Source organism: Beta vulgaris, chromosome 2 (genome assembly GCF_026745355.1).
Source record: "Beta vulgaris subsp. vulgaris cultivar EL10 chromosome 2, EL10.2, whole genome shotgun sequence".
NCBI lineage: Eukaryota > Viridiplantae > Streptophyta > Magnoliopsida > Caryophyllales > Amaranthaceae > Beta > Beta vulgaris.
This window is the reverse complement of record NC_079203.1, coordinates 38935813-38962988: the sequence shown is the minus strand read 5'-3', so window position 1 is coordinate 38962988 and position 27176 is coordinate 38935813. Positions and strand designations below refer to the sequence as shown.

The following is a 27176-nucleotide window of genomic DNA, read 5'->3' as shown; positions in this document are numbered from 1 at the left end:
TTATGTAATGGTTTTAGAAAGAAAGTTGGTTTGATGCTACATATATCTAATTTTCCCTTTGTTTTGGCACTTTACAATTTTAGTTGACCACATGCAAAATTAAGAACGAAGAATCTAGCAACTCCATACACCTCAAAAGAAAATATAAAATTACCTTAGCGATTAAGAAATAGCATAAGCTTTCCCTCGAAATAAAGGCAAAAGCATAATCTCCCTCAAAAAAGAAAAGTAGAGAAAAGCGCATAATCGATCAAAAGGTCTATGTCAATTGCATATTTGAACGCAAATTAACAATTTATTTGGTGTCAAATTGAACAAGCTAAGCAAAACTTAATCTCTAAAAATGATCGCATATCTATAGAATCTATATATCTATATATCTATATATCTATATATATAAATAAAACAAGGTTCAATTGGCTTACGTGTCAAGCTAATGCTCATTTTGCCACATGTCATCACTATACTTATTCTTATTCTTTTAGTGCCACGTGTACAATGGATCAATTACAATCTTATAAATTTGGTAAGTTTAACTCAACAAATGGAATTGCTTTACAATCATATTATTACGGCACAGTTGCTAACTAATAGTAAACAATATTAATATTGATAAAACTTACCATTTTACATTACCATTTATGTAACTTATCAAAAAAATAAATGTTATTATATAAGATGTTCATGTAATCACACCCTAATATAAACTGATTTTCTTCCACTTCTTTCTTTACACGAAAAATAAAAAAAATTCAAATGAATCTCAAATAAAAAAAAATAAAACTACCATGTTAGCACAAAAACAAAATGGCGTTATCGTAAACAAAAACAAAAAAGATGAAGTTTACTACAAAAAATTTAAATTCATAAAACCCTAAATATTTAACAATGGAACAAACTTATATTGTCTATTTATTTTTACTAACTTTAAAATTATTGTGTCACTCACCGGTAGAAATCATCCTTATTTCAATAATCTTAATTCTAAATTTTTTTATTTGATGGGTAATTTTTAAATTCCTAATTGACAGTTATACTACTAATATATTGAATTAATTTTCACTAACTGTTAAAATTTAGAATCTTAATTTTTTCAATAAATTTCTCACTCACTAACTGTAATAAATTACAAAATTTTCAATACATTGGCATATTGAGTATTTCATTCCAACCTTAGCTTATATTATTGATTTTTCTCACTCGCTATTATCAATTTTAAGAATTACTCCCTCCGTTTCCTAAAGATCTTCCCTCTTTCCGTTTAAGAGTGTTTCCAAAAGATCTTCCCTCTTTTGCTTTATTCCTTATTTGGCAAAACAAATTTTCATATTTACCCCCTCATGTCACTATCATATGGTCCACCATTACATTATTAATTCAATTTTACTCCCTTTCTCTCTCCTACTTTAACCCCTTTTATTTGTTTATTTATCTTAACCCCTTTCTCTCTCCTACTTTACTCACACCATGCCCCACAGAACTTGATTTTCCTTGGTATCTGTAGAACAGTAAGTGGGAAGATCTTTAGGAAACGGAGGGAGTATATGACTCATTTTAGTATTTTATATATATATAATATATATATATATATATATATATATATATATATATATACATGGAAACATAAAATCAGTTCAATTTCATCATAATTAGTCAAAATCAAAATTTTTTTAAATGAACTTACCAAATAATTTTAATCTATATTGACCCATTTAGAAAATTTCTTCAAACTCCATATCAATCCAACTCCATATATTTGCGGTTTTGCATGCGGTCTTTAAATCTTCTTCACTTTGTAGATCGAATGATTCTACACCTTGGTTGTATCAAGGAATTATAGTAACCATGCTTCAAATGCAAAGAACATGGAGATCAAAGGCTTAATTTCTTCATGAAACCCACATGCATGAGTTTTATATTTGTTGTTGATGCAAAAATCGATGACTTGGAGTATAATTTTGATGGATAATTTGTAGGTTTAAAGTATAAAAAAAATGTAGCTAAGAGAGATTTGCTAAAAAAACGTAGATAAGTTGTATGCAATAATCGGTAATAAGATAGTTTTGGTTCTAATAAGTTTTAGAATCATCTAGGCGTGGGTTGTAATAAGATAGAGATTGTATGTAGCTAAGAGAGATTTGCTAAAAAAACGTAGATAAGTTGTATGCAATAATCGGTAATAAGATAGTTTTGGTTCTAATAAGTTTTAGAATCATCTAGGCGTGGGTTGTAATAAGATAGAGATTGTATGTAGAGAGAGATTTAGAATCAATTCATGGAGAAGATGATGTATGTAGTTGTAATAATAAGAGAATTTATGATATTTTTTATTAAGTTAGAACACATAGTGGACTTAGAGCATTATTTTATAACCAAGGGCCAAATTGTTTGAAGCATCATTATAGTAAAGTGGTATGCTCATTTATGGAGAATACAAAATTTGAAGCATTTTGATTGTGTCCAAATATAAGAAAATATAACTTTTACAATCAAAGTTAATCTTTAAATAAACACTATTTTACTAGCTTCCATTTCACTCTTTATCACTAAAGGAAAGAACTTACCACTTCAGATATTCAAATGTGTAAAAAAATTATATGTACTTGGCCCACATCAAAATCGTATGGATCTATGCTAATTCATGTTATTTATTAAAAAAAAGTCACTATATAAAAAAATAGATATAATATCTGAGTAAATATAGATTGTAAAGTTTAATGATGTGGAAAAAAAACTGCAAAACTTTGCGCTAGCAGACATTGAAGCTAAGCTACAAAGCAATGGCAGCACATTACGTAAATTCAGCGAAAATGCCATATCCTAATGATCTTATCATAGAAGACGGGCAAAACAAAATGATAATGGACGAGCTTTCCTATGACCGAGGGAAGTTAGAAGAGGAGTTCCAGCGACTGTTTCAAGGATTAACAACTGAGCAACGTGGAATTTACAATGAAATTATGTCAGCTGTATCACGAGGAAAAGGAGGGGTGTTCTTTGTATATGGATACGGAGGAACAGGTAAGACGTATCTTTGGAGATTGTTGTGTGCCTCATTAAGGCGTAAAGGAGATATCATTTTGCCAGTCGCATCAAGCGGAATAGCTTCTTTATTGCTTCTGCGCGCGAGGAAGAACTACTCATTCTAGGTTTGGACTCCCGTTAAATGTTGCTGAGAACTCAACATGTGTTGGCATTAAGCCAGGCTCGGAATTAACCAGACTCCTTATGAAGACAAAGTTAATCATATGGGATGAAGCTCCCATGATGCATAAATATTGCTTTGAAGCTCTAGATAGGCGTTTAAAGGATGTTATGCAGTTTGTGAATCCTGCAAATCAAGATATCACATTTGGTGGCAAGGTTGTAGTTTTTGCTGGTGATTCAAGAAAAATATTACCCGTGGTGCCTAAAGGAAGCAGACAAGACATTGTCTTCTCAGCAATAAATAGTTCTTACTTATGGGACTTTTGCCGAGTACTTAGGCTGACAAAGAACATGCGCCTTACAACAGGTTCAAGTAATTAAAATGTTGATGAAATTAGAGAATTTCATAATGGATACTCAATGTTGGAGATGGCTAAGTTGGAAGGCCAAATGATGGTGAGGCCGATATTGAAATACCCCATGAAATGTTTGTAGATGGGGGACATGACCTATTGCGACAATAGTAGAAAGCACATATCCTGACATAGCGGATCACATTTGGGAACCAAGTTATTTTCAAGAAAGAGCTATTCTTGCTCCAACCCATGAAATTGCTGAGACGGTTAACGATCACGTGTTATCTCAATTGCCAGGTGAAGAAAGAACTTACTTGAGTTCAGATGCAATTTCAGTGGAGGAAGGAAATTTTGGAATTCATGAGATGTATTCAACAGAGTTCCTAATTACAATTAAATGCGGAGGATTACCAAACCATAGTATACGACTGAAGGTTGGAGCACCAGTGATGCTCCTATGGAATATTGATCAAAGTTTGGGCTATGTAATGGCACAAGATTGGTCGTTAAGCACTTAGGCGATCGCATTATAGAGGCTATTGTGGTATCTGGTAGTAATTTGGGCAATAAGGTCTTCATTCCACGAATGACGCTGACTTTGTTAGACTCAACAAAATTTTCCATCAAGTTCCAACAGAGACAATTCCCTTTGGTTGTGTGCTTAATGACAATCAATAAAAGTCAAGGACAATCACTTTCGCATGTTGACCTATATCTTCCTCGGTCTGTTTTCAGCTACAGACAATTTTATGTGGCCGTATCAAGAGTTACAGCAAGAAGGGTTGAAAATTTTAATAGTTGATAAAGAACGTGGAACAAATGTTACCACGAACGTAGTGTACAAAGAAGTATTTCAGAATGTTGGTTAAATACTCTTATTTAATGTTACTCAATAATTAATTTTTATTTTCATCCACTTTGTTGACATGTATTTTTTTACCTCAGATTTTCATGATTTATATTGCATGCGAACTTTAAGTGCTTCAAAATATGTTGCAACAATATTTACAGATATTACATTTGATGTACACAATTATCTCAAAAAATAAACTTCCCGTGCATTTTTGCACGGGTTAAAAGCTAGTATATATATAAAGCAGAGTACATTTATCCTACATGTCAAGCTATTGTTCAATTGCATAGCATGCATCACTAACTTATCCTCATTTTTTCAGTGCCACGTGTAGTATGCATATGAACATTTGCTGAGATTTGCTTCCACAATCAAACTGTGCGTGGGCTAATTGTCTCATTTATGGAAAGCCATAACTATTGCTTTAAATTGGATGATTTGCAACATATATAGTCTATAGATATAAAATGAATCAATTACAATCATATAAATTTGACAAGTTTTACCTCATTGCTTTAATTACGTCACCCGGTTAAATTAAATTAATTATTTAGATTCAAAATTTGAAATTCGTGGGTAATTTTCAGACCATAATTAGCCATGACTTTTTGCTGTCAAAAATAGTAAAGAATATTCATTAGATATAGTGAGATTGATTTGTCTATATAATATTTATACTAAGAATATTTAAACCATAATAAATTTTCAAACTAAATCCAAAAGATCAATACAATTAGCATGCCAACATTAAATCATTTGCTCCTAGATCGAAACAAAATCACCATTATGAAACCAAACTCAAAGGGTAAAAAAAGGAACTTACAAGATTGAGAGAACTGAAGGGAGAGAAAGTGAAAAATATTACGGTTCATCAAATAAGTCAAAACAAAATAAAGGAGAGAGAGTGGATACTTTGAAGTGAGAGGGTGATGAGTGTTGCGTTAGTGACAGTGCTTATAATCAAGAAATGGGGATAATTGAGACCATACAAGAAGATAGGAATAGATAGGTTTGGTTTGGTAACTTTGGTTTACCATAATTTTTATACTTTAATCAAGAAATGAAGCTATATTATTCCCTCCTCCCAAAATATAGTTCACATTTTCATTTTAGTTGTCCCAAAATAGAGTTTCCATTTTCATATTTAGTTCCACATTTTTCCGTAATTTGTCTAGAAAAATTGTGTCCCATCACTTATTTGCTTCTTGAATTTTATTTTTTCCTTTGTTTATTCGACCAAGATGTTACAATTAATGCTCTTTCACCAATTATTTTTCATTCTCTCTCCTAATTAAAATCATTTTTTCTCAGACAATACTTATTTAAATAAATAAAAAATCTTTATTATCACTCTGAGATTATACTTACATAAATTACTATGAAATAAGGGAAATGAGAACTATATTTTGGAATGGAGGGAGTATACCTTATGTAACGTGTATGAGCTACCAAATGAAAATTTAAAAGTTTCTTCTAAAACGCTAACAAAAAGAAAAGGAAGTCATTGTCAGGCATGTCAACAATACTTTCTAAATAAAATTCAAGGGTTTCCTCCAAGCTAAGATTTTTTTTTTTGAAAATAACATTAATTCATTGATTCAAAGTCATACGACATCTACAATAGAAGTAGAAACTAAACAAATACATATCAAAATGAAATAAATATTCATTTAGATATAAAACCACGATCGTTGAGTAGATCTAGCACTTCTGAACATCGTCTTTTACATCGCTGTCTGATGCAGCCTTCTGCAAGGGGGTCTGTCGATCTTTTGTAGTTTTGAAGTAGAACTGGATTTAATTCAATTGATTGTAAATGAAGTTTTGACATCTGTTGCAACTCCGCGCAAATTTCGATCAACAAATTAACATCTAGAATTACACAAAAACCCAAAAACAACGTCTCCAAACTCTCACATGGAGAGAGATAAAACTCAACATATGGGAGATATAACCCAATATATGGGTAGAAAAACTCTCCATTAGAGAGAGACTAAAATTTATTAGAAAACATAAACATAAAAAACTAGTAACAAAAGGAGAAAAGGGGCTTACCAGCCAAAAGGGTGGTGGTAGCCCCTAGGTTGAAAATTAGGGTTTTGTGGGAGAGGAGAAAGAAGAGAGAAAAAAAAGTTGAGGGGAGGCGTTATACGTCAAATTAATTACTTGATAATATTGGTTACCCTCCAAGCTAAGATAGATATTAGGAAAAGAGTAATAAACTTTGTTTGTTGGATTAGACAACCATTATTGCTAATTAGTGTCCACAGCCTCCAAGATGAAATTAGGATTCTTATTGTATATGATAAACTTGTCATGTTATATAATTTCTGATTAATTATTAGCTCTGTATGTTACATGTATTGTTATGTTTGCTTTATTTTATTTTTTAATAATATAGATTGATCAGTCGTGCATTATAGATAATCATATCATACAAAAAATAAAAATATGTAATAAGATAGTTTAATAAGAGAGAGGGGTTGAGCGAGACTGCCACAAGCAAGGAGTGAAAGTTGTTGCGTGATTGATGCCAGTAGTGGCGCATCGTGTTTTTTATGATAGCCTCATAATGAAACAATGGGCAGAAACACAAGCTTCTTAGCTTCATTCAACTTTTTTTGTTTAAAAAAAGTTTTTTTTGCTAAGCAAATAATTATACTAATTAGAGTAAACAGTTACAACCTAAAATCAACTAAGAGGAAGCGAAACCAAATTATATTAATTAGAGCAAACAGTTACAACCTAAAACCAAATAAGAGGAAGTGAACCTTGGTTTGCTTCCTAGTTGGTTTTAGGTTATTGTTGCTCTAATTAATATAATTACTTGCTTAGCTAGCAAAAAAAAAAAAAGTCGGTTGGTCACATGTTTTTATCATGACATTAGCTACATCAATCACTGGACATACATATCATAAGTCGGTTTTTTAAAATTTATTTTTATACAGATATGATATAAAAACTTGAAATCAATAACTACATTCAGATCATGATTTTAGGAGAACATTCTAAAATCTTAAATTTAAACAAAGATTCCCCCCGCATTTTAATATGTTTTTTGTTTCATTTACGTATTTATAAATGTATATATCACGATTATAAGATTTTAAAGTTTAAAATGTTGTAACAAAGAATTTTTATATATATTAAATATATAATTTTATATTTTATATTCTTTTAATCTTAAAATAGATGGTATTAACAATTACGGATTTAATATATTTCAATAAAAACAACTACTTAATATACAAAATAATTATCGTACATTATACACGGCTCCACGCAAATCATTTCTACATAATTAACTTTTGTCATGTTATTAATTTCTGATTAATTATTAGCTCTGTACATGTATTGTTATGTTGCTTTATTTTATTTTTTAATAATATAGATTCATCAGTCGTGCATTATAGATAATCATATCATACAAAAATAAAAATAGTAAAAGATAGTTTAATAAGAGAAGGGTTGAGCGAGACTGCCACAAGCAAGGAGTGAAAGTTGTTGCGTGATTGAGTGCCAGTATGGCGCATGTGTTTTTATATGAGCCTCTGAAGAAACAATGGGCAGAACACAAGCTTCTTCATTCAACTTTTTTGTTTAAAAAAAGTTTTTTTTGCTAAGCAAATAATTATACTAATTAGAGTAAACAGTTACAACCTAAAATCAACTAAGAGGAAGCGAAACCAAATTATATAATTAGAGCAAACAGTTACAACCTAAAACCAACTAAGAGGAAGTGAACCTTGGTTTGCTTCCTCTTAGTTGGTTAGGTTGTATTGTTTGCTCTAATTAATATAATTACTTGCTTAGCAAAAAAAAAAAAGTCGGTTGGTCACATGTTTTTAACATGACATTAGCTACATCAATCACTGGACATACAATCATAAGTCGGTTTTTTAAAATTTATTTTTAATACACGATATGATTATAAAAACTTGAAATCAATAACTATATTCAGATCATGATTTTAGGAGAAACATTCTAAAATCTTAAATTTATAAACAAAGTACTCCCCGCATTTTAATATGTTTTTTGTTTCATTTACGTATTTAAATGTAATATACGATTATAAGATTTTTAAAGTTTAAAATGTTGTAAAAAGAATTTTTATATATATTAAAGTATAATTTTATATTTATATTCTTTTAATCTTAAATAGATGGTATCTAACAATTACGGATTTAATATATTTCAAATAAAAACAACTACTTAATATACAAAATAATTATCGTACATTATACACGGCTCACGCTAAATCATTTCTACATAATTAACTTTGTCATGTTAATATATTTTGATTTAATTATTAGCTCTGTTACATGTATTGTTATGTTTGTTTATTTTATTTTAATATATAATTATCATCAGTCGTGCATTATAGATAATCATATCATACAAAATAAAAAGTAATAGATAGTTTAATAAGAGAGAGGGGTTGAGCGAGACTGCCCAAGCAGGAGTGAAAGTTGTTGCGTGATGAGTGCCAGTAGTGGCGCATTGTGTTTTATATACCTCTGAATGAAACAATGGCAGAACACAAGCTTCTTCATTCAACTTTTTTTGTTTAAAAAAAGTTTTTTTTTGCTAAGCAAATAATTATATTAATTAGAGTAAACAGTTACAACCTAAAATCAACTAAAAGGAACGAACAAATTAATTAATTAGAGCAACAGTTACAACCTAAAACCAACTAAGAGGAAGTGAACTTGGTTTGCTTCCTCTTAGTTGGTTTTAGGTTGTATTGTTTGCTCTAGATTAATATAATTATTGCTTAGCAAAAAAAAAAAAAGTCGGTTGGTCACTGTTTTTAACATGACATTTAGCTACAAATCACTGGACATACATATCAAAGGGTTTTTTAAAATTATTTTAATACACGATATGATTATAAAAACTTGAAATCAATAACTACTATTCAGATCATGATTTTAGGAGAAACATTCTAAAATCTTAAATTTATAAACAAAGTACTCCCCGCATTTTAATGTGTTTTTGTTTCATTTACGTATTTATAAATGTATATATCACGATTATAAGATTTTTAAAGTTTAAAAGTTGTAACAAAGAATTTTTATATATATTAAAATATATATATTTATATTTATATTCTTTTAATCTTAAATAGATGGTACCTAACAATTACGGATTTAATATATTTCAAATAAAAACAACTACTTAATATACAAAATAATTATCGTACATTATACACGGCTCCACGCTAAATCATTTCTACATAATTAACTTTTGTCATGTTATATAATTTCTGATTTAATTATTAGCTCTGTTACATGTATTGTTATGTTTGCTTTATTTTATTTTTTAATAATATAGATTCATCAGTCGTGCATTATAGATAATCATATCATACAAAAAATAAAAATATGTAATAAGATAGTTTAATAAGAGAGAGGGGTTGAGCGAGACTGCCACAAGCAAGGAGTGAAATTGTTGCGTGATTGAGTGCCAGTAGTGGGGCATTGTGTTTTTATATGAGCCTCTGAATGAAACAATGGGCAGAACACAAGCTTCTTCATTCAACTTTTTTTGTTTAAAAAAAGTTTCTTTTTGCTAAGCAAATAATTATATTAATTAGAGTAAACAGTTACAACCTAAAATCAACTAAAAGGAAGCGAAACCAAATTATATTAATTAGAGCAAACAGTTACAACCTAAAACCAACTAAGAGGAAGTGAACCTTGGTTTGCTTCCTCTTAGTTGGTTTTAGGTTGTATTGTTTGCTCTAATTAATATAATTACTTGCTTAGCAAAAAAAAAAAAAAGTCGGTTGGTCACATGTTTTTAACATGACATTAGCTACATCAATCACTGGACATACATATCATAAGTCGGTTTTTTAAAATTTATTTTTAATACACGATATGATTATAAAAACTTGAAATCAATAACTACTATTCAGATCATGATTTTAGGAGAAACATTCTAAAATCTTAAATTTATAAACAAAGTACTCCCCCGCATTTTAATGTGTTTTTTGTTTCATTTACGTATTTATAAATGTATATATCACGATTATAAGATTTTTAAAGTTTAAAATGTTGTAACAAAGAAGTTATATATATATTAAATAGTATAATTTTATATTTTATATTCTTTTAATCTTAAATAGATGGTATCTAACAATTACGGATTTAATATATTTCGAATAAAAACAACTACTTAATATACAAAATAATTATCGTACATTATACACGCTAAATCATTTCTACATAAAACTTCTCGTGCATTTTTGAACGGGTGAAAAAGCTAGTATATATATAAAGCAAAGTTAAAATTGCCTATGTGTCAAGTTGATGCTTATTTCGCCACATGTCATTACTATATTTATTTTCATTTTTTATGTGCCACGTGTATAATGTTTTATTGACAATTTTATAAGCTTGGTAAGTTTAACTCAAACAAATGGAATTTTTGGAGCCTAATGATAAATTTGGTAAGTTATTAAGTTATAACGGTATCTTTGGAGTTCTGCCTATAACTTCTACAAGAAAAGCATAAATCTTTATAGCATTAATTTGGTAAAGAATCATATTGTTCACGGCACAGTTGCATCTATATATACTAGAATTTTTTTGCACACAATGCGTGCTTGAATTGTTTTCGAAACAGAAACTCGATTTTCTTCGGCATAAGAGTCAAAATTTGAATATTAGATATACGAAGTAAAATTGTGTTTAGTTGCAAAATTTGATTGGTTTAGTTTCTGTCACTTAAGTCTCTCACCATTCTTTTTGTTTTGTTTTTTTTTTTACTTTTCAAAGTTAAATTTTATGAACAAAATAGAAATTTTATTGAATTTATTTATGATTTCTAATATTATAATTTTTTAGTTGATTTTTGAATTAAGTACAGTTTTTTATAAAGTGTAAAGAAAGTAAACACTTTGATTTCAAGTCAGTTTTTTCATAGGTTGTAGTTTGTAAGTGAATTTTTAAGTTTTTGTAAAGTTTCCTCATTTTAGTGATTTGCATAACGTAAATTATGCAATTTTATGATTTTAGTTGACTTGTGAGTGATCGTTATAATTATATTTTTGATATTTTTGTTTGAAGCCCCCTTTGATTTGTAAGTGAATTTGTAATTTAGAATGGGAAGGAGGTAACACAGTCTCTTTATTCGGGGACAACATACCTCCCCCCTTCCCTTATATAATAGAGATATGTTGTACTTTGATTCTTGAATGATATTTTACATAAACCTCTTTACCTTGATAATTAATCGCTATTATATAATAGAAAAAAATAGGTCCAAATATATGTAAAAGGTTTATTATATATAGGAAACACTATAAAAAAGTAAATATTTTTTTTCCTTGTCTAACTTCTAAATTCTAATTTTACTACAAATACACCTCTATTTTTTTATCATGATCGACCCACCATAAATTGTGAATGGTTCTTGAGAATAGTGATTTGTAAGTAAATCTTTGTAAATGTTTTTGTATGTATTGATGTTCTAGGTTATTAGCTAATTTTAGTTTGTTTGTAAATTTTAAGTTTTAATAAAGTTTCTTGATTATTTGAGTGATTTGCGTGATTTTTGTAATGTGATTTTCTCAATTGTATGAGTAAATGGTAAAGTTTCTTATTTTAAGTGATTTGTGAGTGAGTGTTGTAAATTTATTTTCGGTAGTTTTCTTTGAGTGCCGATTTTGATTTTGACATTCCTTTTGTAATTTAGAAAGGGAAGGGGGGCAAAATAGGCGTTTCAAAAGAGGACTCCATTGCTCCCCACTTCCCTTATATAATAAAGAAATATAAAAGCAAAGTTAAAATTGCCTATGTGTTAAGCTAATGCTTATTTCGCCACATGTCATCACTATATTTATTTTCATTTTTTATGTGCCACGTGTGCAACGTTTTATTGACAATTTTATAAGTTTGGTAAGTTTAACTCAAGCAAATGGAATTTTTGGAGCCTAATGATAAATTTGATAAGCTATTAAGTTATAGCGGTATCTTTGGAAATCCGCCTATAACTTCTACAAGAAAAGCATAAATCTTTATAGCAGTAATTTGGTAAACAATCATATTGTTCACAGCACAGTTGCATAATATTCATAAACAATATTAATATTGATATAATTTACCATTTTACATTACCATTTATGTAACTTACCAAAAAAAAGAATGTTATTATATAAGATGTTCACGTACACACCCTAATATAAACTTATTTTATTCCATTTCTTTCTTTACACGAAAAAAAAAAATCAAATTGACAAAATGCTCCAAAACAAACAAGGATGACCTACAACTAAAGGAATTGTCAATATTCGCAGAATCATGTCCATTGAAAATGTTGAACATGTATTAATAAGTAAGTGATTAATACTATTTTGATAAATTTTACTTTAATCATGTCCATTTGAGTTTTTACTTTTTGAATGCTAGGTATAATTGATATTGTTATATATGCAAGCCCTATCACATTGGCCAAAGATAATGTCACATACCTACAAGATATTGTACTAATTGATAAAAGGTAATTTTTTTCACAAAGTTTTTACTGTTAATACATATAATGTAATTATCCATTACATAAAAGTGTAATTAAAATTATATGAATTATGTGTTTAGTTGCTTTGCAGTTATGTTGACCATATCAAGTCATTTCATATATGGGCCGAATGCACTGGACAATATTAAGGATGCAATTCCTTTCTTAATATGTGGATTAACTGTGAAGAAGAATAATGGTAATTGCCTACTCACTATATAATATTCATTAAACTTATTTTACTAATGGCGTTGTTCCAACATTGCGGTATCAATAATATGACATGTGACATTTTTGATTGAAATAGATGGAATTTCATTACACTGTGGTATTGATACAACTATAACAATTGATCCCAGATGTAAAAAGGCAAGAAGAATGATGTGTTGGTAAGCTATGTATAAAGTATTCAAGCGTAATGGCGTAATTTATCGTTTTTCATGATTTCATCTTTAATTGAAACAGGTTTTTGAAACATCGGTTTGCCCAACACAAAGTAAATTGGATAAAAAGAAGCTCATTTTCGTTATTTATAACTCTAAAAATATCTAATGCAAGGCGAACAACAATCAACGAATTCATGAACATGGACCATGCATGATTGTATTTAAATTATAGCAACTTGAAGTTAATTTTTATACATTCTATTGTTTTAATTTATAACTAATATACAAAAAAATTAATGCAGGAAATCAATTGTCGAATAATTGGATGATTAGTTGGCGTAAATTTGGAGAGTATGCAATGGTGTGATGCATGTTTTTTTGTAATCAAAGAGTCAATTTTGTGGGCCCACAAAGTAATTGTGTTTTGTGCCGCAACAAAAATTTGCCCTCGAAAAAATGGTATAGCTACATATGTCCCAATTTATTAAAATTATATTTTAAACATAATATTTGTTATAACGTACTTCTTCCTATTATTTGTTTTTAGCATGTCACTAAAAGTTACAATTAAGGACAAAAGCGGAACTATAGATGTCACTCTATGGGACAAGCAAATTGATTTTTTATTACCGATGTATAAATCGGTATTACAATATGACAATGTTGAGGTACCATGTAATTTTTTTTTCCTTTTAGTTTTGATTCTAATTATACCATAATCATTTAATTTCTACACTCAATATTCCTTTTTTTTAAAGAAAAATTCTTTGACACACTTAGTGTATAGGACTGCAAAATACACGTAAGATACTCGAAACACGTATAGGAGACGGTTTCATTTTCTTACTACGACCAACAATCTGTAATTCAAAATTACCAGATTTTAAGGTTATTCACATAACACATGTTCATTGGGATGAAGAATGTGCTTATCTTTTTAGGTATGTTAATATATATATATATATATATATATATATATATATATATATATATATATATATATATATGCAATTTGATTTTTTTTTTATATAGATTCATGTTATTTTGAATTGTTACTTACTTTATTAATTTTTGTTTATAAATAGGGATCGAAATTATGTAACAAAAAGCAAGGTACATCTATTCAAGGTACATCTATAAAAAAGGAAGTTATCATGCAAGGTACATGTCATCTATCGAAATTGCATACGTGAATATCAAGGGACATCTAAAAAAAAAAGAAGCTATCATTGATTATGCTAACTCATTGTAATTGAGTGGTGTACTTATTCACTAAATCATTCTATTGATAAATATATGAGACAAAATTACCATGATTCAAGGAGATTTAATTCCAAATTGTAGAACTTCCTGTGATTCACGGATATGGTGATTTAAGTTGGCATATTTTGATGATTTGAAATCATATAATCTATTTCAAAGATATGTAATCTCATTTTATAGAATATTATCTAACTCCATATTATATTATAAATCATAATAAAATCATAATGTATGAGAATTAAACATAGCAGAATATCGTAACCTTATATATATAATATATATATATATAATATATATATATATATATATATATTATAAATTCTAATTAAAATATCTAGACCTCATACCCTAGCAGAACCTATCGCTATATATATACAAATAAACATAAATTTTTTACCATGCTATCAATTCAACATTGTTTAGAACTCTAAAAAACTTTTAATTATCGTCTTTAAACTGAAACAAAATATGTCTTCCGGTGAAGGGAGGAAACCAGATGTGATGAAAATTGCTGACATAACTAAGACTACCAAACGCAGCACAATCAAAGGTAAAATTATAAGGAGTTGGTCAGTGACGGATTTCAAGAAGGCCGATGTTGTGAATAGCATGGATATTGTGCTGATGGATATTCAGGTATATTATTATGATATTTTATTTTAATTTTAAATATTTTGTATTACCAATAAGTTATTCATATTATATTATATAATATTATACGTCCATTTATATATATATGAATATTACTTATACATGTCTAAATTTATAGGGAGGAAAAATCCAAGTTTCTTGCAAGAAATCCTTAATGTCGACTTTTTCTGGAAATTTGAGTCACGGGATGTCCATTGAGATTACAAATTTCGGAGTGTGTGAAAATACCGGGCTAGATCGACCTACTAAGCATTGTTTCATGAACACCTTAACTATTCTTCTCACATTGAACAGTGCGAGGCCTTGGAAATTGACTTGCATGGATGGGATTTAGTTTCTTTTAGCGATTCATTGTCTAAAAAAGAGTCTGATGTTTATTTGCTAGGTAAGTTTTAATTTTGATTCAGTGTAACTAAAAAAAAACTACACTGTTTATTATCATATGTTTCAATTTATTTTTAATAAAAACAATGCTAATAAACTAACCTTTTATTGTGTTTCAAGATTTTGTTGGTGAGATCATTGGATTTACTCTGATTGAGAAAAAAACAAGTTCAAAATTTGGGCAATAAGATCTTCATTCCACGAATGACGCTTATTCCGTCAGACTCAACAAAATTTCCCATCAAGTTCCGACGGAGACAATTCCCTTTGGTTGTGTGCTTTGCAATGACAATCAATAAAAGTCAAGGACAATCACTTTCGCATGTCGGCCTATATCTTCCTCGATCTGTTTTCAGCCACGGACAATTTTATGTGGCCGTATCAAGAGTTACTAGCAAGAAGGGTTTGAAAATTTTAATAGTTGATAAAGAACGTGGAACATCAAATGTTACCACGAACGTAGTGTACAAAGAAGTATTTCAGAATGTTGGTTAAATACTCGATCTTATTATTAATGTTACTCAATAATTAATTTTTATTTTCATCCACTTTGTTGACATGTATTTTTTTTACCTCGGATTTTCATGATTTATATTGCATGCGAACTTTAAGTGCTTCAAAATATGTTGCAAAATATTTACAGATATTACATTTGATATACAAAATTATCTCAAAAAATAAACTTCCCGTGCATTTTTGCACGGGTCCAGAAACTAGTACTATAAAACAATAAAGATTTGTTTAGGTGTCATGACTATGTTGAAATGCTGAGGTGTCAAACTTTTGAATAAATTTCAAACTTAAATATTGATGATGTGTCATGCCTTTGGTAAATACATGAATCTTGAGTGTGTGTCGTGATCTTCATAGCTAGGATATTGCAATCATGAAATCAATTATTATCATTGAGATTAGGAAAGCCGAAAATAAATTGCTAAATTCAAGCCGATAATATAAACTTTCCTTTGATATATCATCTCATATCCGAAATTTGAGGAGGAATATACGAGAATTTATGCTTTACTAGATTCTTTTGTAATTCATATCTATACTATTATGATATGCAGTGATAGAATATTTGTTGTTCAACTGGCCAATCTATGAGTGTGCCGTGATTATGTCCTTGATAGAATATTTCTTCAATTAATTGTAATATCCTAAATTAGGTAATAATTTGAAACCATGCTTAATTTATGCTCAATCATCTTTTGAGATCAATGGTCTAGAATATGATGCTTGACAATAATTCAAAATGGATGGCTACAGTTTCATCAGTACGTAATTAGCTTGATTTTAGCAATCATAATGTTAGTGTGTATTGCAAGATACATTTAGAATTTTAAAAAACTGTTTTTTTTCCGAAATACATTAGTATGTGGCTCATCATGTGAGATATAGATAGTGATTCAACCCACACCATTTTCATTCAAAATCAATCATTTTCCACAGAAACACTTGATATATATTAGCAATTGTCAATCATCTAAAGCATGAGTAGGATAAGAAACAAATCGCTCCTCATGCTATTTTGGTTGAAGATTCATCCATTTTATATGAGATTAATATGGTGTTATTGGTGTTCCATTCAGACCATCTTCTTTTTTTCTCATGTTTGTAAGGGGCCTATGAAGAAAATCATGTTTCAACATATAAATTACTACCATAAAAAAGCTAAAATGGATCCACTGCTCATATATATCTAAAACTTGAGATTATTTGCCTTGTATAGCTTTGATATATCATCTCATATCCGAAATTTGAGAGGGAATATACAAGAATATGTTTTACTAAATCCTTTTGTAATTGATATCTATACTAATATCTAAATCAAAATGATAAATTTTACATGGCAAGCTCAAATTCACCAAGCAATTCTAGAGTTTCACAAAATAAAATCTCTCCATTTCGGTGTCCATGTAGCATTTTCTTAGTTTGGCAAAAAAAAAGATTTAGGGCCTGTTCTCTTCGGCATAAAACAGCTGGACTGAACTGATCTGATCTGAACTGAACTGATCTGAAATGAACTGATCTGAACTGAACTGAATTGAACTGAACTGAATTGAACTGAACTGAACTGAAATGAATAGTGATGTGAGAGTAAAAGTATTGTCAAGAGCTGAACTGAACTGAACTGAATTGAACTGAACTGATATGAACTGAACTGATCTGAACTGAACTGATCTGAACTGAACTGAATTGAACTGAACTGAATTGAACTGAACTGAAAATAAGATGGGGAGAACATGCCCTTAGTTTTACTTTCAAAAGTCGTAAATTTAGGTAATTAGCTATGTCAATTATGTCAATTTATATCATCATAATCAATCCCCATATAAATTTGGCCGAAAACCAATCACTAATATTTCGGATTTCAAATATGGTAATGAAAATAATTTATAAATCATGCCTGATTTATGCTAATTGCCAATCAACCATAATTTTGGGTATTAATTAGCCAATTAACCTAAATATCCGAATTTGACATAGCATTTTTGTGTACAAATAGTAAAGATTTATCATGTATGATCACTAAAAAAACATAACTTATGGTAAGGATTTCAATTTCTCAATCAAAATTAATTTTGCCTATATTAATTGCCAATCAAACTTAATTTCGAATTTTTAAAATACATATGGAAAAATTACTTTCAACAGTACCAACTAAACTATTAGCGATTAATTTTAAACGGTACCAACTATCGTTTATTCAAAAATAGTACTGACTAGTGGGCCTATTTGCAATAAACGGTATATGGTGACATGTGTCACACTCTTACTGGTTCATAATCAAACAAATTATTACAAATATACTGTTTATTGTAAATAGGCCCAATAGTTGGTATTGTTTTTAAATAAATGATAGTTGATACCGTTTAAAATAAATCGCTAATTGTTGGTATCGTTGAAAGTAATTTTTCCTGTTAATTGACAACTAATTTCCGATTTTCAAATCCTTACTAATTAAAAGAAAAGTTAAAAAAATTTAGGTGTTAGTCATATACATAATTTGATTTCATAATCTTAGGAATTTGATTTCTTTATTTTGGGCAATAGATTGATCAAGGTGATTGATATATAATATATACGCAATAAATATGATCAACCGAGATATGACCATTGATTAGGAACCAAAATTATGGCAAATATTGATAATTGATATCGATTGATGATTGATATTGATTGCATAAATCTACCATTTATTCGTCCATAATTTAGGCATTATATTATGCTTTTATTCAGGTAATATAACTATATAAAGCCTCATAATACCCATTGCATCTATAAATATCTTCTAACAAAGAGGAGAAACACATTGGCAGTTTTCAATCTCCTTATATCATCTTTTAGCGTCATCGCATCAACAACCTTTGGAAAATCATTTCATGTGGAAGTCAAGTAACACACAACTGCAAAAATTGAAGATTTTCATAAATCCTAGACTATTGAATTTAAGCTTTATTATATTAGTTTCATAAGATAGGATTTCAATTACATATATTATAAATGATCATAGTGTACCAAGGATAAAGGATCATGTTTTTATTTTGAATATTCAGCGTAAGACTCTATGAAGTTATTACATCCATGTGAGTGATGTGATATTGTTTTAAATTGTCCTATTTAATGTTATGGATTGCAATCATTGCATGGTCATGGTTATTACATCCATGGATATTGATATGCTTTAAAAATATATAATATCAAATTCTAAAAATTTCTTTTTAGCATCAAAGGAACCTGGTATTTATCAAAGTACTTTCTTTATCCATGAAAACCAAAAGACTATATAACTGGTATATCAAAGGAAGTAATTTTCAATATGTTTTTCTTTTTCTATACACTCATTGCTTTGGAAAATGAATTACTTTCGTATGAATAATAGGAGAAGTAATAAACTGGGTGACACAAAATATAGGGCAAAGTGACTTAAATTAAAATCGTAAATCCCTTTGTGTTGTAAATGAATAATTGAAAAGCAAGAAATATATTCAAACTTGGTCTCAATTGTTTTAGCCCTTGTTCTCTTAAATCACTTTCAGTTCTATCGCCAGTAATATATTGCCGCGTATGGGTAAAACCGCAATTATTCTACTAGGGCCTCAAGCTAAGAGTGGAGAGTATGCTAATTGTTGTGCAATAGGAACACAGGTAGGAAGGACATCCCCCTGACTTGACCTCTGATGAAATGACAATCTTTCCCACATGTTTATGCCAAATTCTGATCAGGCAGAACTTAGCTGAGGATCTACAGCTAATGGAGATGCAGCTACAAACAACTAAAGATACTAGCTACGAAATTGAAAAGAGAATGCAAAGCAAAGACAAGACACCAAGAAATGGTGACGCGGAAAACCCCAAGAAGAGGGTAAAAACCGCGGGTGGAATTGAGTCCACCAATCCACTATGTAGGAAGATTACAACTTATAGCTAGCAGCTAGCAGCTTGTAGCTTATACTAATACATTGTAAATATTTGTGAAAGTAAATGGAAGTGTTCTAATGTAAGCAATGTTAATGAACTGCCTTTTCCCCAATACTTCACTCCTATTTATATCCATACATTTATTTATAACGTTGCTTTACATGTTTACGTTGCATAACTAATCTCCTAATATGATGCCATGATCTCCTAATATCAAGGAGTATCTCCACTTCTGCTTAATGACTTTGTCAACCCTATTTTGTAGGCGCAACAGCATTATTTGACTTGACTTGATCAGTATCCAATGCTCTTTGAATCAAATTTATTCAACTCCTTCGTTCTGCTTGCTGTAGCTGCTACCTGATAACTTCTAGCTAGGACGGATGTATATCCTGCAGATTCAGCTTAGCAAAATTTTTAGGACATAACAATTGCCCCTAACTTGTGATGCCAACCTAGGCGCAACTGAGTTAAAATCGCAAGTTACCAACACAAAACAACTTGTTAGCAAAACTTAAATAAATTTGTGCTATCTTAGAAGATTTTTATCTTTTTCTTCGAGGAAAAACGTTTGTAGATAAAAATTTTAAAAGATAAACTCATCTAGCCATTTGAAAAGATAATTTTCTTGGGAGAAGATAAAACTATCAGATAATTGATTACTTATCAACATAGAAAGATAAATTTTAAGCAACATTAAATACTTATCCGTTAGCTTAGGCTACCGTTGAGCTACAGTATTTAAAGACCTCTCTCAGCCTTCTTGAACTTACTTTATTTCTGCGAATTCCTTTTCTCCTAGGTAAACCTTCTCTCTTTCGTTTGTTTCCTCAAGAATTTTCTTTTAGATCTTTCCTTTTTCTGATGGGCAGAGCTATAGATGATGTTGCTTCATCTGTTACTGAGCGAGATATAGAGTGCTCAAAGTTTTAGGGGTTTCCCTGAAAGTACTCAGATCATACTCCCTACTCCTACATGCAGACCCGAAACTGCCCGGAAGACTACATTTGCTATTATGAACACCCTTTCTACCTAGGGTATAATTACGAGTTTTCTCCCCTCACTAGGTCCTTTATGGAGGTTTTACACCTATCCCCTGGCCAGCTGATGCCGGCTTTTTGGAAAACTTGCTCGACTTTAGAGACCTAACTAAAACATGGCACAACCCTTTTCTTTAAACGAGCTTTTGACCCTATAGTGTTAGAAAATCAAACAAGGGTTTCATAACTTTTAGGGCTAAGGCTCCCCTTCCCCCCTTGATAGAAGGCACAATCGCTTCTGACTCTCTATGGAAGACTAGGTATTTCTTCGTAGTGAAGGATTCGCTGGGCGAAGCTGGGAACCATCTAGTTGGGGGTTGGTCTAATAAAGGTACTTATCTGTTCAATTTGCGTTTTGCTCCTAAAAATGAATTAACTAGGTTCTTACCTTGTTTTTCTTGCAGGTCTTGGCCCCGTTATCTCCCAGATCCCTGAACAAGCTGAGAGATTACCTGAACTGCTCAAGTTTCCTGTTGAGGAACGCACCTTCGCAGCTCCTACCGAGGTTCTACCCTTAGATTCCAGAGCATCTTCTCGCACTAACTCGATGTCGACAGGTAATTTTGATTTTTGGTGCAGGTTTTACTTTGCTCAAATCTTAGATATTAGGCCAACTAAGTTTTCTCATTCATGCAGCTCCAGCAGATCCAGTAACTTGTCCGACGAGGAGCAATGGACAGGCTCAAGAATAGGAAGAGATCAGCTGCTTCTTCTGGGCAGTCTCAGATTGAAAGAGTTCCTCGCAAGAACCTACGCTCATCCTCCATCCCAACCACCATTGACATCACGACTGATTCTCCTAGGGATGAGGTCCTTGTGAGCTTTCCTGCTGACTTTCTAGCTGAAGAAGGTCTAGAAGGTGGGATCTGGCCTGCAGCTGACAAGCTCGTATTCCCAGCTGCACAAAAGAGGTTAAAGGGACAGGACCCTGAGGTCATCCTGAACCATGCTGTCCAGCTATCCCTACAGGTTAGTAACATCTTTTGACCTACTTTATTAAGAAAATGATTAATGCCGCTTATACTTATGATTTTTATTGCTTCGCCAGCTTTCCCAGAGTTGCATAGCTGCCAGGGACAGCTTGCGGACTGTTGCTACCCTTCAGGATAAGGTGGCTCGTCTGCAAAAGGACAATTTGAGCCACCAAGCTAAGCTGGAGAGGGAGAAACAGTCCGGCTGGATGCTGAGAGCAAGTTAGCTGCTGAGCAAAAATTAATGGAGAAAGAGAGGCTGGAAAAAGATGAGAAGATAGCTGAGCGGAGAAGAAAATGCACGCCTGGCTGCAGCTGTAAGAGAAGCTGAGGAGAGGGCTTTGAATCCAAGCTGAAGCAAAAATTATCGAAACTGCGAAGCTGATCCTGATAAATTCAAGAAGCTGGACACAAGGGTTCAACTTATATTGACAGATTCCTCAAGCTGGACTCGATGGCTGCCTTGGAGCCTAGCTACTAGGTGGCAAGCAGAAGACTCAGACAATCTACAGCTGATCTCCTCCACTCTAACCAGCCAGAGGGTGCCGCTCAGCTAGCAAGGACGAACTGTTGGTGATGATGCCAGCGTAGCTTCTTAGTTTCTTCAGACTTTATCAGCTTTCTTTCTGGAACAATTTAGTTTTAATTAGCTTGGATACTTTTACCATTGCCTAGGGGGCAATGCGTTTTTGTAAGAACATATTTCTTTTAGCAATTTAATCGTTTGAACTTATGCTTTGCCTTTTGATCTTAGCTATTGATACTTTGATAATACTTAAGTTACATGCATGCTTTTTGATCTTAGATATTAGAACAAACTATTTACCTGGGGTAAGTGTTGTTCAACTTAGGTTGGGCCCGTTTCTTGGTGCTACGACCATCAGCTAAGTTTGGGTGAACTAACCCTTAGCTGCTTGATGCTGGTGCTACGACCTTGTAGCTGGATCTCGAAATTCCAGCTACCCACCTGGGTGCTGCAACCCCTTGCGTTTACCTGCGTATGAAGTGGACTTTAGATGGCTTGCTGCTACGAGCATAAAATACTTAAGCTGTTAGACAAATTAAGTGGTCGTTTACCTGGTGGACCAATGCTTTGTGCAAAGCAGTGGTTGCCTTTAAAGATTCTGGCGTCTTTGGCCTGATAGTAACCTGGTAGTGCCCCAGGTTAGAAATGATATAGCTTAAGGTGAGAAGCGTTCCAGCTTCTAGGTACTGCTTTTCCATCTTTAGTAGTTAGCGATAAGCTCCTTTTCCAACTACTTGATCGATTAGATAGGGGCCTTCCCAGCTGATCCCTAATTACCGCATTGACTCTTGGGTATTCTGGAAAACTTTCCTTAGAACCCAATCTCCTACCTTGAATACTTTAGCTTTGACATTCTTGTTGAAGCTACGAGCCACTATTTGTGTTGTGCAGCCATTCGTATTAATGCATTATCTCAAATCTTCGATGGAATCTAGGTCGTAGCTAAGCTCTTTGTCGTTGGCTTCAGGAGTCATCAATCCATATCTAGCTGTAGGGACAGCTACTTCCGCAGGTAGCACCGCCTCGCATCCATACACAAGTGAAAAAGGAGTTCTTCCTGTGGCGCCTCTTGGTGTTGTTCTGTTTGCCCACAGCACCTTAGGTAGCTCTTCTACCCATCTTCCCTTCTTAGCTTTTAGGCGCCTCTTAATGCCATTGATAATTACTTTATTGCTGGACTCAGCTTGTCCGTTAGCTTGCGGATATCTAGGTGTGGAAGTTATCAAGCTGATGTTCCATTCGTGACAGAATTGCCTTGTCTTGTCACTTATGAATTGTGATCCGTTATCACAAATGATTTCGCTGGTACCCGAATCTGCAGATAATGTTAGTATGCAAAAAGGATATTACTTCTTTATCTCTCACCTGCTGGAATGCCCCAGCTTCGATCCATTTAGAGAAGTAGTCCGTGAGTGCTAGATGAAAACTTTTTGCCCTGGAGCTACAGGAATTTCCCCACAATGTCCATGCCCCACCTCATGAAAGGCCAGGGTGTTAAGGTGGGGTGCAATATCTCAGCTGGCTGATGTGTCATGCCTGCGTGTTTTGGCAGCTTTCGCATTTTTGCACATACTTCTTAGCATCAGCACGCATGGTTGGCCAATAATACCCGTATGCTAGGATTTTGTTTGATAAGCTTCTTCCAGCTGCATGAGACCGCATTCACCTTCATGGAACTCCTTGAGGTGGGCTCCCATTGGTCTTGTCTAAGCACTTTGTAATAGATCGTAGCTGGCGCAAGCTCTTTTGAATAGAGTGCCAGAAATAACATGATATCTTGTGGCTTTCATTCGCAGCTTCCTAGCTTCCAGCTTATCTTCTGGCAAGATGCCCCTCTCCAGAAAATCGATGATTGGCTGGGTCCAGCTAGTGCTTCCTGCCTGGTGTCATCTGATTGCACCATGTTTACCTCTTTGCTGATAGCTGGCTCAGCTAGGTGGGCTATAGGTATTGATTTGAAATCGCATTTTCTGAGTGCTGATCCGAGGTTAGCTAGGGCTCGGCCTTGGTATTCTGGTCCCTTGGGATCTGTTTTATGCTGAACTCTTCGAATAACTTGGCTTTGTCTTTGGCTAGCTCAGGTAAGAGGCCATTTTAGAATCTTTAGCTGCGTACTCTCCATTTACCTGGCTTACTATTAGCAACGAATCACTGAAGACACGCAAACTGTTAGCTTTTAAATCATGTGCTAGTGTCATACCTGCTATTAAGGCCTCATATTCAGCTTCATTGTTGGTAGCTTTAAAATCGCAGCAGATAGCGCGTACTATCATGTCCCCTTGTGGCGACTTTAGCACTATACCTAGACCAGCCCTCTGAAGTTTGAAGATCCATCTACATACAGCTGCCATGAGCCTGATTTACCTACTTTGTTAACGTGGCGCCTTCTTCTCAGCGGTAGCAGCTAAGTCAGGGCTAAAGTCTGCCACAAAGTCAGCTAGGGCTTGCGATTTTATAGCTGTCCTGGGTAGATACCTAATGTCATGTGCACTCAGGGATATGGCCCATTTGGCCATTCTCCCTGAATGCTCAGGTTTTCGTAATACTGCTTTGATGGGGTAATTAGTCATAACATGAATGGGGTGAGACTCAAAATAGTGCCTCAACTTACGAGATGCCATATATAAAGCTAACACTAACTTTTCAAGTGATGTGTACCTGGTTTCAGCATCCAGCAAGGATTTGCTAACGTAATAAACTGGGAGTTGTTGATTTTCAGCTTCCCTGGCTAGTACCGCACTTACCGCTTTGCTGCTAACAGCTAGATACAGCTGGAGAGTCTCTCCTGTGGATGGCTTTGATAATAGGGGAGGTTGAGCCAGGTAGGCCTTCAGATCCTGCAATGCAGCTTCATGCTCATCTGTCCAGTTGAATCCTTTATTCTTTTTTAGCACGTTGTAAAACAAGTGGCACTTGTCGGATGATCTGGATATGAATCTGTTCAGTGCAGCTACCCTTCCTGTCAGCTTCTGGACCTCTTTCAGGTTTCGCGGTGACTGAATGTTGATTAGTGCTTGCACTTGGCTGGGATTGGCTTCTATTCCTCGCTGGGTGACTATGTAGCCCAAAAACTTGCCTGCTGGGACGCCAAGGAACACTTGCTAGGATTGAGCTTCATCCCATACTTCTTTAAGACTTCAAAGGTTTCTTGCAGGTGGTCCACATGATCCTCTGCTTTCTTTGTTTTGACCAGCATGTCATCTATATAGACTTCCATCGTGTCCCCCAGCTGCTTCTCGAACATCTTGTTGACTAGCCGCTGGTAGGTGGCACCCGCATTTTTTAGCCCAAAGGGCATTACCTTGTAACAATAGATGCCTCTTTCAGTCATGAAGGCGGTCTTTTCTTGGTCTGCAGGATCCATTAGTATCTGATTGTAACCTGAGTACGCATCTAGGAAGTTAGCCTTTCATGGCCAGCTGTAGCGTCCACTAATGCATCAATATGTGGCAGCGGGAATGGATCTTTGGGCACGCCTTATTGAGATCTGTAAAATCGATGCACACCCGCCACTTGCCATTTTTCTTTCCAACAACCACCACGTTAGCTAGCCAATCGGGATATTTGACTTCTCGGATTTTGCCAGCTTTGAGTAGCTTGTCCACCTCTTCGTTGACTATCATTTTCTTTCTGGAGCAAACTTCCTTCTTTTCTGCTTCACGGGCTTTGAGTTGGGATCGACGTTTAGCTTATGGGTGATGATGTCAGGCTCAATGCCTACCATTCTTCATGGCTCCAGCAAAACAGCTTACATTTTTCTTTAAGAATTCAATATCCGCTGCTTCTCTCTCAGCTGGCAGGGATGCCCCAATCTGCACGGTCTGCTCTGGCTTTGCTGGGTCCAACGCCACTTCATCTACATCTTGATCTGTTGGCTTGGCTGGCGCTGGACCTTGCTGTAATTGCTAGATAGATTCCTTTTTTGCTTTTAGAGATATGCTATAGCATTCCCTAGCCAGCTTGCGATCGCCCCTGATTTCTTGTACTCCCCACTTGGTGGGGGAATTAATAGTCTGGTGATAGGTGGAAGGTACAGCTCGCATTTTGTGGATCCATGGTGTCCCCATTATGATGTTGTATGCTGAGGGACAATCTACCACATTGAACCTGGTTTGGAGGTTGACTCCTTTTGCATAGGTGGGCAATACGATTTCTCCGAGCGTTGTAGCTGGCTCGCCATTGAACCCGAACAGAACGGTTGCTTTCCTGAGGATATCAGCTTCCTGCAGCCCCATGCTTTCTAGAGCACTTTTGAAAATGATATTAGCTGAGCTGCCATTGTCTATCAGACTCGCTTCATGAGGCAATTGCTGACGGTGAGAGACACGACGAGGCCGTCATGATTATCAGCTTCTTCATCTCCATCTTCTTCGTCGAAGCTGATGGTCATGCTTCTGAGCTTTTTCTCTTCAGCACTCCTCAGCGGGCTAGGTGCATTTTGGAACCTTCTCGAGCAAACTCTTGGCTGCAGAGTATGTTAGTCCACATATTTCTGAACCTCCAGAGATAGAATTGATTACCTTATCGTGCAGGGGCTCAGGTGGCGGAGAGGCTGTTGCTGGCTGGGGCCAGCTTTATCTTCTTGCTGCCCCTTTTCCCCATCAAGTGCTCGAGATAGCCCTTCTTGAGCAGCCAGCCACCTCCTTTTTGAGAGCAT

General features: G+C 33.2%; 1 protein-coding gene, 1 long non-coding RNA gene and 1 pseudogene across 2 annotated transcripts; all 3 read left to right on the top strand.

Moving 5' to 3' along the window:
* The first annotated feature begins 2780 nt into the window (after positions 1 to 2780).
* LOC125494859 (uncharacterized) lies at positions 2781 to 16055 on the top strand (annotated as a pseudogene).
* LOC125494858 (uncharacterized) lies at positions 12740 to 13472 on the top strand. The gene is made up of 3 exons (XR_008968460.1): positions 12740 to 12861; positions 12957 to 13265; positions 13342 to 13472. It is a non-coding gene; the product is annotated as an uncharacterized LOC125494858 (long non-coding RNA).
* Positions 15013 to 15603, top strand: LOC130590617 (uncharacterized). Its single transcript, XM_057393098.1, has 2 exons — positions 15013 to 15161; positions 15295 to 15603. The coding sequence occupies exons 1-2, from the start codon at positions 15027 to 15029 to the stop codon at positions 15508 to 15510; spliced, it is 351 nt and encodes a 116-aa protein (XP_057249081.1). The 5' UTR covers positions 15013 to 15026; the 3' UTR covers positions 15511 to 15603.
* Positions 16056 to 27176: the final 11121 nt, after the last annotated feature.

Excerpts from the sequence above, each read along its gene's own strand:
- LOC130590617 (XM_057393098.1), top strand. The coding sequence starts at position 15,027 with ATGAAAATTGCTGACATAACTAAGACTACCAAACGCAGCACAATCAAA. Across the intron at positions 15,162-15,294 it reads TTGTGCTGATGGATATTCAG|GGAGGAAAAATCCAAGTTTC; the intron begins GTATATTATTAT and ends CTAAATTTATAG.